Below are 10,662 nucleotides of genomic sequence, written 5' to 3'. Positions count from 1 at the left end.
ACCGCTCAAAGCCCACGTTCATCCCCTCCAGCTCGAGCGGCGTTGTAGATTATCATCAGGGAAATTAAAATCCCAGTGCTTTAAGTGCTTTAGTATAATTTATTCACTCTTAAGTTACGGGATTGCAGGGCGAAAATTTGAGATGTGTCCATTGACTCCATAACAGCGAGGTCAGTTTTATCTGAAGATTCATAATTTCCTGTTAGCATCTTTATCACAAGAATGAGCACTTGCTTTCCTGGAACATAGTCATGTATATTTAGCCATGCTGATAAAGAGCACTCGGGGAAAGACGATAATCAGTCAAAGACTGCTCACTCCTACATGTGTGTAGGATGCCACCTGAATGGCAGGAAGTGGTTTGAGGTTCAATTTTGTCGACATGGAGGAAAACGGACCATCCCAAAGGCATGGTCTAATGGAATATGCTGTGTCAATCTATTGTGAGGGATAGACAGATTGATAAGTTATGATAAATACAATCTTTGATGTTATTTCGAATGCATATAGACATAGAAGAATTGTCCAAAGTATTGTGAATTTGTCTCGTAGAATTCCAGCAATAAGAACTATGCATTACTATGCAAATGCGAAATGCTATTTCCTATTCACTTCAGTAGAGCTTTTTAAACAGTATAATTTGCCGTATTAAATTGACTTGGTGTCCCTCGTTCCACTTAGTGAGGCAGCAGTCTGAGGTTATCTGAGGTGTTGTGGAACTCACACAGCTGTACACCCTTTTCCGATACCCACACAATGGGGAGGGAAGGTTAAGAGGCTTCTAGGGTGGACCGGTACATGATAGCACAGGGACTGATGAGGATTTCATCAAGGAGTGGGCCTACGCAGCCCTTCATTTTAAAGGCAGGTCCAATAAGCTAAAAACAGACTGCTTTTCCACAACATGTGATAAGCTGAGATTGTTTGACCTTCATGGATGATGAGGTTCAAATCTTCCAAAAGAATGTTTTAGTCTTGGACCTGGACATGACCTTAAGAATAAGATCTACATTTATTTCGTTGGCCAGTAAAGTCAAAAAGCATCAAAGCACAAAAGTGCAAAATGCAGTTTTGATTTTAACCAGCAGGTGGTGGTATTCACCTACTGTTCCAGAGAAACCAGCTTTACAATGACTCAGACAAATCACTTCTGGACAACTTTAAAAAAATAAAAATAAAAAATAATAATAATCACTTCCACATTATAAATGCTCATTGTGGGTCTGTTATTTATTGTTTGTTTATTGAACCAGTGGTGATTTGGTAATCACTTAGACACTGTGAAGATTGGATGAAGAAATGATCTGTTTTTTATCCTGAGAGGATTAGGTAACAGAAATACAACATACAGAAATAGATATAGAAAGCAAAAAACAATACCTCCATACAATAAACCTTAAAAATGTAATGTCCTCAGTGCTGTACTGTAGCCCACACACACTTCAAGTGTGAATGTCAAATGTGCCCTGCGATAAGGGATACAAACGGATCAAGCGAACTACAAATATTACAAAATATTATACATCCTTTCAGTTGCAAAATATTAATCACAGTGATTACAAAAGATGTTTTTGAAATATTTCCCTTTGATATTGAAAAGAAGTGCTGTCAATGTACTCATTAGAAGCATATACAGTTGTGCTCAAAAGTTTGCATACCCCTTACCGACTCTGCTAAATCTTAATACTGTTAAGAATATAAGAGTAAGCTGAATAACCTATTTCACATAACAGATGTTTACATATAGTCCACAAGACAAGATAATAGCTGAATTTATAAATATTACCCTGTTCAAAAGTTTACATACCCTTGATTATTAATACTGTGTGTTGTTACCTGGATGATCAGCCACTGTTTTTATGTTTTGTGAGAGTTGTTCATGAGTCCCTTGTTTGTCCTGAGCAGTTAAACTGCCCCACTGTTCTTCAGAAAAATCCTCCAGGTCCTGCACATTCTTTACTTTTCCAGCATCTTTGGCATATTTGAGCCCTTTCCAACAGCGGCTATGTGATGTTGAGATCCAGCGTTTCGCACTGAGGACGACTGAGGGACTCGTACACGACTATTACAAAAGGTGCAAACATTCATGATACATTAAGAGCCAGGGGGGTGTAAACTTTTTAACAGGATGATCAGTGTAAATTGTTAGTATTTTGTCTTCTGGGAGACATGTAACTTATTTAGCATCTTATTTAGCGTCTGAAGGGCAATACTAAATGAAAAAAAAAAATCTTTAAACAAATAATAACAATTTACAGGTTCTTAATGTATCGTGAATGTTTGCACCTTATGTAATAGTCGTGAACGAGTCCCTCAGTGTGAAACGCTGGATCTCAACATCATATAGCCGCTGTTGGAAAGGGCTCAAATATGCCGAAGATGCTGGAAAAGTAAAGAATGTGCAGGACCTGGAGGATTTTTCTGAAGAACAGTGGGGCAGTGTAACTGCTCAGGACAAACAAGGGACTCATGAACAACTCTCACAAAACATAAACACAGTCATTGATCATCCAAGTAATGACACACAGTATAAAGAATCAGGGGTGTGTAAACTTTTGAACAGGGTAATATTTATAAATTCAGCTATTATCTTGTCTTGTGGACTATCTGTTATGTGAAATAGATTATTCAGGACAGAACTAAATAAAAAAGAACATGGGATTTTCATGATCCGTCTTATTGTGTTAACAGTATAAAGATTTAGCAGATTCTGTAAGGGGTATGCAAACTTTTGGGCACAACTATATATATAGTTCAATGCAACTCATTACATTTTAGAGTACAGTAAGTAATTGTTCCCAAACTGACTGAAACTTGTATAGTGGCTAAAATAAAGGGATGCAGCACTGTGTGAGGAAGGATGAAGGATCTATGTTATTAATCACTCCATCCTCCCCACTGTCGTCCTCTGCCAGGAAGCATTGCTTTGAAAAACAACAATGAGACACTATAGAAAAAAGTTTCAAGAAATCATAATGGTTTCAGAAAAAATAACATCTGGCATTGAGTAATTTTTATTATTGAGAAGAAATGTAGACAGAAATCAAAATACTTCTGTCACTCTTTGCAATTTGCATATTCCATTTTTTTTTTTTTGTCTCAAGTCATGACAGAACACAAGCTGTTGGATTCCTTTAAAAAAAAAAAAAAAAAAAGCACCGTCAAACTTCTTTTTGGACAAGCTTCTTTCCATATCTGTTCAGCAAAGCAGCTAATGAGATATTCTGACAACCCCCTCAGGAGCTTAGCACCTTATTGAAAGCAGATGTGACAGAAAGTGTTGATCACATGGAGTGAGCTGTGATGAAGACATAGATGCGGGTGAGGAATGTGGTGACGGTGCCCTGACGCAGCAACTTCATCTCCACGTCGACCAGGAAGTCACGTGGTCCATGAAGCTGGCGCTGCAGGTACACGGCTCCGGTAAAGCTGTTGAGCCGGCGCGTGCTAAAGTAACCTTCTTCGTTGCCACGAGGGATGCTAATGATGATGCTATCACCTGAGTAGGCTGGAGAGGGGCCGATGCGGAAGATCTGCGCCGGAATGACGATGTTTGTCTGGAAACTAAGTTGGTAATAGGTGATGCGGATTGGCATGTTCTGGCACTGAGATCCGAAGCAGCTTACCCGCTCGCAGCGTCTGGAAAAACATGTGGGAGGTTAATAAAGAGGTGGACAATGTAATGCTATTAGGAAGGCTACATTTGATCATTGCACTGCCTTTCCAAAGTATAAACTAATCAAGGCTTATATAACCACGAGCCTGTTTTTAGCTGAGCGTTTAGCTGACCTATTTTGTTTGAGTGACACCTATGATTGGCTACACACAGAGAGAAACACCGCCATCCTTTCTACCCAGAAAGCAGGGTCAATCATACTTTTAAAGTCCCAGCCACAGGTGGCTATAGAATTAATGTGGCTTGCAATCTCATTTAGCCATTTGTGCTACTTACACAGGCTACGTGTGTGGATGCGTTACCTTTTTCAAGTCTCAACAATTATACTATTTTATTCCACATTGCTGTTGAATTCTCCAATCTGACTGGTCAGATGGTGTTTTCTTCAGCAGCAGCTCTGATAGAAGTGGTGTTCTGACAAACTGTCCCACGTATTGAGATATCCTACCAAGGGATTCTGTGCATTTCCTCTTTTGAAACCCATAAATTCAATCTTCTTCATATATTTTAGTGCTGGATACATTTTCTGATAAGGTCACAGTAATAAAATAGACAAAATAGCTAAAACTACATGTGGGATTGTTTTACGAAGACCTATAAATGCGTGCTATGCTAGGACCGTTTGATAAGGTGGGACAGTTCGTGAGATTCAATTCAGAAGTTTAGCGCTGTAGGCTTTCATTCCAAACACATACTGTAGGAGGCACATCTGATAGTTGAATGGAGACCAAGATGAACTGATTAAACAAGTAGAATCAGGTGTGGCTCCTGCCTGGTTGGAATGAAAGCCTGCAGCCACACTGGTCCTTTGTAGATAGGATTGATGACCTCTGCTCTACACAATCTAATAAGAAATGGATTTTTTTTTTTTAAATTGTCTTGTTATTTAACAAAGCAAAATCACTGACATGGTGAAGCTTTCGTCCTCACTAACCTGTCTTTTTTAAAGTTAACAAAACTGGAATTAATAACATTCTCTGTCCTAAAGACAGGAAAATGGAGGAAAATGTACTGACCATAACTAATCAGTGGCACTGACTACGTTTACATGGACAGCAATAATCTAATTATTGACGTTACTCTGAGTAAGATAATAATGTGATTAAGGTGTTTACATGAGTCGCTTTTAGAATACTCCTGTCATGTTCCCGTTTTACATGTTATAGAGCATAATTAGATGAACAGCCTGCGTCATTACGTCACCGCGCCACACCGTCCGACGTCCCTCCAGAATTTCACGTATCAACATACAGGTCGTCTTCGTTACGGTACTGTATACAGTTTTGGGTGTTTTTATTTATTTATTTTTACGAACGCTTTAAGTGCAGTTAATTATTTGTCATGCTATACGTGCTAATAGACAACTGCTTGAAGCCATGGGTTGCGTCTCAAATCGCGTAGTTACCGTCTATATAGTAGCCGAGATGCATGTATTTTTCCCCACTACAGGCCTATAGTAGGAAAGTTGGTTTGGGACGCAGCCGTGCTCTCTTGTTTGCCATAAAACGTGAAACTGCCGTGTGTGGTCGTGTCCTGTCGCAAAATGCTGTGAAAACTCTCACACGACGCTCATAATGTGATTAAGGTGTTTACATGTCTGTAATACACGTCCATAATGCGCTTAAAACAGGAGTACTCCACCTGTCTTAATTCAATTAGAGCTTAATTAGATTAAGGTAAGTAAAAATTGCTGTTTACATGGTAGTTTCTTAATCAAAGTATGGTCTTAATCGGATTAAGAGTGGATTATTGTTGTCCATGTAAACGCAGCTACTGAAGACTCTTCTATTAATGTCAAATAAACAATTAAGTGTGAGGGAAAATAGAAGAAATCAGTCAAATACTTTTTCACAGCACTGTATGTATCCTATCTCTGTGTATGATCTATGCAGCTGATTTCTGTTTTACCTGGCAGATCTATGTGTGCTCTGTGTCTGTTTGATCTCTGCATATTATATACGGTATGTGTTTTATCTGTGTGTAGTATTTGCTTCCTGATCACTAGACCAGATGTACCTATATCAGGAGGTGCGATGAGACATGTTTTATTGTTGCAATGAAGTGGCTGCAAAATACGCTTGTAATGTGCCTTAAATTAACATTCAATTTCCTAAGTCTGTGGCTCATCACCCAAACTGCGCCTGAGATCACCTATTAAATGCACCCGGTGTGAAGTGCATTTACAGCTACTGTGAAATGTGGAAATAGTTAACAACAAAGCCATCAAAAAGCTCAGGACGAAAGAGAAAATGGAGGTTCAGTAACAAAGATAATGTGTTAATAAATAAAGTTCTTATTAAATAGACTTTTGGGTAATAGCCAGTAAACGGTGTGGCGGGCATTAATACAGCTCATTTGGTTTGCCGTTTGGTTAATAATAGGTTTTAATTAAAAGGCTGTTGTTTACATAATGAGCTACTGCATATAAAAGTGTGCAATTAAAGTTTACTCCATTTTTCTTGTGGTCGACTGCTTCTATAACACTGGCAGTGTTACAAAGTCAAGCTTAATGTAGTGAATTTCTTTATTAGATTGGAAAGACATGTATGTGTCTTTGCCTGGATCTGCCAGTTGTCAGTGACATAAGAAGCCCATCTGACAAGCCGCATTAGAAGACCTAAGGAGTTGTTTCACCAAGGTCCTAAAATGCATATTACATGCACCTGGCAACACTACTGATACTGCTCCAAGCAAAATATACTGTATACTGTATGTACAATCAGGTCCATAAATATTTGGGCAGTTATTATTGTCTACCACAGTATGTTGGTGTTGAAATTAATGAATGAATATGACCTCAAAGACTTTCAGCTTTAATTTAAGGAAATTTAGAAATTATATCTTTATGTTCACCCCCCATTAATTGGACAAAATAATTTTAATACTTGATTGCAAATTGTTTTCAGTCAATGATTGCCTGAAGTCTGGGTTTCTTCCTTGGTGATGCTCTGCCAGGGGTTTACTGCAGCTGTATTCAGTGCCTGCTGGTTCTTGAGGCATTTTACCTTCAGTTTTCAGCAAATGAAATGAATGCTTAATTGAGGACTTAGGCATTGCAAAACATTCCACTTCTTTGCCTTAAAAAATCTTGGGTTACATTCAAAGTAAACTCCCATCTGCGCTGCAAAGCATCATCATATGAGTTTTAAAGCATTTTGGTTCTGTCACGTTTTCCTCATGATGAAGGTTAGGGTGGATGCAAGTGCAGAAAAGAGCTTTTAATAAAGAGAGGCAGGCAGACAAATCCGAATCATGAGACAATAGCGCAGTCGAAATAACAGGCAATGGGTCAGGCGATCTACAAACAGGAATGAACTGGGCGAGGCTGGAATCAAGAACGAGAAACGAGAAAGAAGGTCAATGAACATGACTCAAAACGAGAAACAAGGAACACCCACTTGGTAAGGAGATAACACTCGATACTACCCGAAGTGCAACGAGACACGAGGGGTTTAAATGACAAATGTAATTGGGGTGAAACACAAGACAGCTGAGAACAATGATGACACACCGACGGGGAAACAACCAATGACAAGACAGGGGCAGAGACAGGACAAAAACCATAACAAAAGCACATGTAGAAAGTAAACAAAGTCAATGTCACTGAAGACCCAAAAGTGTGCGTTCGCTAAGAGCTCGTGCATCGAGCTCGCACTTCGGGTCTCTGAGCACGCTGCATGCTACAGCACTAGCTCGAGAGGAAATCGTGACAGGTTGAATCTCAGAGTTAAGATAGCCTTATACTGTACACTTCAGAATTCATCCTGCTGCTTTTATCAGCAGTCACATCATCAATAAATACAAGGGAACCAGTTCCACTGGCAGCCATGCATGCCCACGCCATAAGATTTCTTCTGTTTTTGTGTATATCTCATACTAAATACTTTTAGATCTTCAAACAAAATACAACATAAAACAAAGGCAACCTGAGTAAACACACAATACAGGTTTTATTATTATTTTTTAAACTGAAGTAAAAAAAGTTATTCAACACCTATCACCAATGTGAAAAACTAGTTGACCCCTTAACTTAATCTGGTTGTACCACCTTTAGAGGGAATAACTGCAACCAAATGCTTCTGGTAACTGGAGATCAGTCTTTCACTTACTTCTAGGACTAGGACTTACTCCTACACTTTGGATCATTGTCTTGCTGCATAATCCAGTCACGCTTGAGTTTCAAATTACAGCCTGAAGACCAGACATTCTCCTTTAGGATTTTCTGGTAGAGAGCAGAATTCATGTTTCCCTCAATTATTGCAAGTTGCCCAGGCCCTGAAGCAGTAAAGCATCCCCACACCATCACACTACCTCCACCATGCTTGACTGTAGGTATGATGTTCTTTTTGTGGAATGCTGTGTTCGGTTATGCCAGATGTAACGGGACCTTCCAAACAGTTCCACTTTTTACTCATCAAGCCACATAACATTCTCCCAAAAGGTTTGAGGATCATCAAGGTGTGTTTTGGAAAAATTCAGACGAGTCTTAATGTTCTTCTGGGTCAGCAGTGGTTTTCACTTCGCCTCTCTTCCATGGAGCCGTTTTCCCCCCAGTGTCTTTCTGATAGTGAGGTCATGAACAGTGACCTTTACTGATGCAAGCGAGGCCTGTAGGTCCTTTGATGTTGTCCTTGGCTCTTTTGTGACTTCCTGGATGAGTCGTCGCTGTGCTCTTGGAGGAATGTTGGAAGGTCGGCCACTTCTGGGAATCTTCACTACTGTGCAGAGTTTTTCCATTTGGAGATAACGGCTCTCGCTGGGATTCTTTGGAGTTCCAGAGTCCTTGAAATAGCTTTGTAACCCTTCCCAGACTGATGTATTTCAATCACCTTCTTCCTCATCATCTCTGGAATTTCTTTAAATTTTGGCATAGTGTGTTACCGGATAGGATCTTTTAACCAACTTCATGCTGTTGGAAAAGTTCTATTTAAGTGATGATTTGAGTGAACAGGGTTTGCAGTGATCAGGCCTGGTTGAGTCTAGTCCAGCTGAACCCCATTATGAATGCAGTTTCATAGATTTGGAGAATTAGTAACTACAGGGGCAAATACATTTTCACACAGGCCCAGTTGGTTTTGGACAACATTTTTGCTTCAATAAATAACTATCATTTAGAAACTGCATTTTGTGTTTACTCAGGTGTCCTTTGCTTTACCTTTGAATTTGTTTTTATTTCTAAAACAATTTAGTATGAGATATATAAAAAAAACAGAAGAAATACGGATGTGGCAAACACTTTTTCACAGCACTGTATGCTTCAGATCATAAGCAGTTTCTTTCCCTTCTCCATACTCTTCTCTTCCCATCATTCTGGTACATGTTCAAGGTCTTTGTTTCATCTCTACATAGCATGTTGCACCAGAACCATATAGGCTTTAAAAATGTTTTTGGCAAAATTTGGTCTTTCTGTTTTGGAGGCTTACCAGTGGGTTACATCTTGTGATAAACCCTCTGTATTTACTCTGGTGAAGATTTCTCTTGATTGTTGATTTCGACACAGATACACCTACCACCTGGAGAGCGTTCATCAGCTGGTAAACTGTGAAAGAATTCTTCTGTCATCCACTATAGTTGTTTTCAGTGGTCTTCTAGGCGTTTTGGTATTCCTGAGCTCAGTAGTGCATTCTTCTTTTTTAAACAATTGCAAACAAAGCACAGGTTTATCAAAAAAACAACAACAAAAAAAAAACTAAACTAAACCAAAACACAGTGTAGGTGTGCAACAATCATTGGCACCCTTTTAGTCAATACTTTGTGTTACCTCCCTTGCCAAGATAACAGCCAAGATAAACAACTCTGAGTTTGCTGAGCTCTGAGTTTTTGATCATTATCCTGCTGGAAGATCCAACCACTGTGCATTATGAGCTTTCTGTCAGAGGCAGTCAGGTTTTCATTTAATATCTGTTGATATTTGATAGAGTCCATGATGCCATGTATCCTAACAAAATGTTCAGGTCCTCTGGCAGAAAAACAGCCGCAAAACATTAAAGATCCACCTTCATATTTAACCGTGGGCATGAGGGACTTTTCCATATGGCTACCTCTCTGTGTGTCAAAACCACCTCTGTGTTTATTACCAAAAAGCTCTATTCTGGTTTCATCTGACCATAGAACCAGATCCCATTTGAAGTTCCAGTAGTGTCTGCACACTGAAGACGCTCGAGTTTGTTTTTGGATGAGAGTAGAGGCTTTTTTTCTTGAAACCCTTCCAAACAACTTGTGGTGATGTGACTTGTAGTTTTGGAGATTTTCTGACCTCAAGACACAACTAACTTCTGCAGTTCTCCAGCTGAGAATTTTTGGCCAATTTTTGGCCAAGAGGACTCGAACCGCCCTCTTCACAGCGCGTTGAGACGATACAGACACGCGTCCAATTCCAGGTTGATTCATAACATTTCCAGTTGACTGGAACGTCTTAATTATTGCCCTGATGGTGGAAATGGGCATTTTCAATGCTTGTGCTATTTTCTTCCCATTTTGTGAAGCTCAACAACTTTTTGTGGCACATCACAGCTACATTCCTTGGTTTTACATATTGTTATGAATGACTAAGGGAATTTAGATGATGTGTTACCTCGTATTTATAAGTCATGGTTAAACAATTTCCTGTTCCTAGTCACCCAGGTGTACTAAATAATGTAAAATATCAATGGGGAATATACTTCAAATATATTTTTCTCATATGAATTCATAGAGGTGCCAATAATTGTTGCACACCTATATTTAACAAAGATATTGTTAAAGATCTTTGTGCCAGTATTAGTGGTGGTAGACATTTCTGTATTATAATTTTTTTATTCTAATATTTTGAGATACTGGATTTTTGAATTCCATGAGCTGTAAGCCGTAATCATCGAGATTAAACCAAACAAACAAACAACAACAAAAAAAGGCTTGAAATATTTCACTTTGTATAATGAATCTAGAAAATATGAAAGTTTCACTTTTTTAATTAAATTATGGAAAAAAATGAACTTTTCCATGAT

The 10,662-nt window shown here is 38.9% G+C and overlaps 1 protein-coding gene across 4 annotated transcripts in view; it reads right to left on the bottom strand.

Annotated features, from left to right (window-relative positions):
- Positions 1-1,202: 1,202 nt before the first annotated feature.
- fbln2 (fibulin 2) overlaps positions 1,203-10,662 on the bottom strand; it is a 78,495-nt gene continuing 69,035 nt past the window's right edge. For all 4 annotated transcript variants that reach the window (XM_017450517.3, XM_017450518.3, XM_047149624.2 and 1 more), the window contains one exon: positions 1,203-3,639. In XM_017450517.3, the coding sequence (XP_017306006.1) occupies positions 3,285-3,639 (355 nt within the window). In that variant the 3' untranslated portion in view covers positions 1,203-3,284. The remainder of the gene's footprint in view (positions 3,640-10,662) is intronic.

The sequence above is a fragment of the Ictalurus punctatus genome, chromosome 21 (genome assembly GCF_001660625.3).
Source record: "Ictalurus punctatus breed USDA103 chromosome 21, Coco_2.0, whole genome shotgun sequence".
Lineage (NCBI taxonomy): Eukaryota > Metazoa > Chordata > Actinopteri > Siluriformes > Ictaluridae > Ictalurus > Ictalurus punctatus.
Note: the sequence above shows the minus strand (reverse complement) of the source record. Positions and strands in the feature narration are given on the sequence as shown.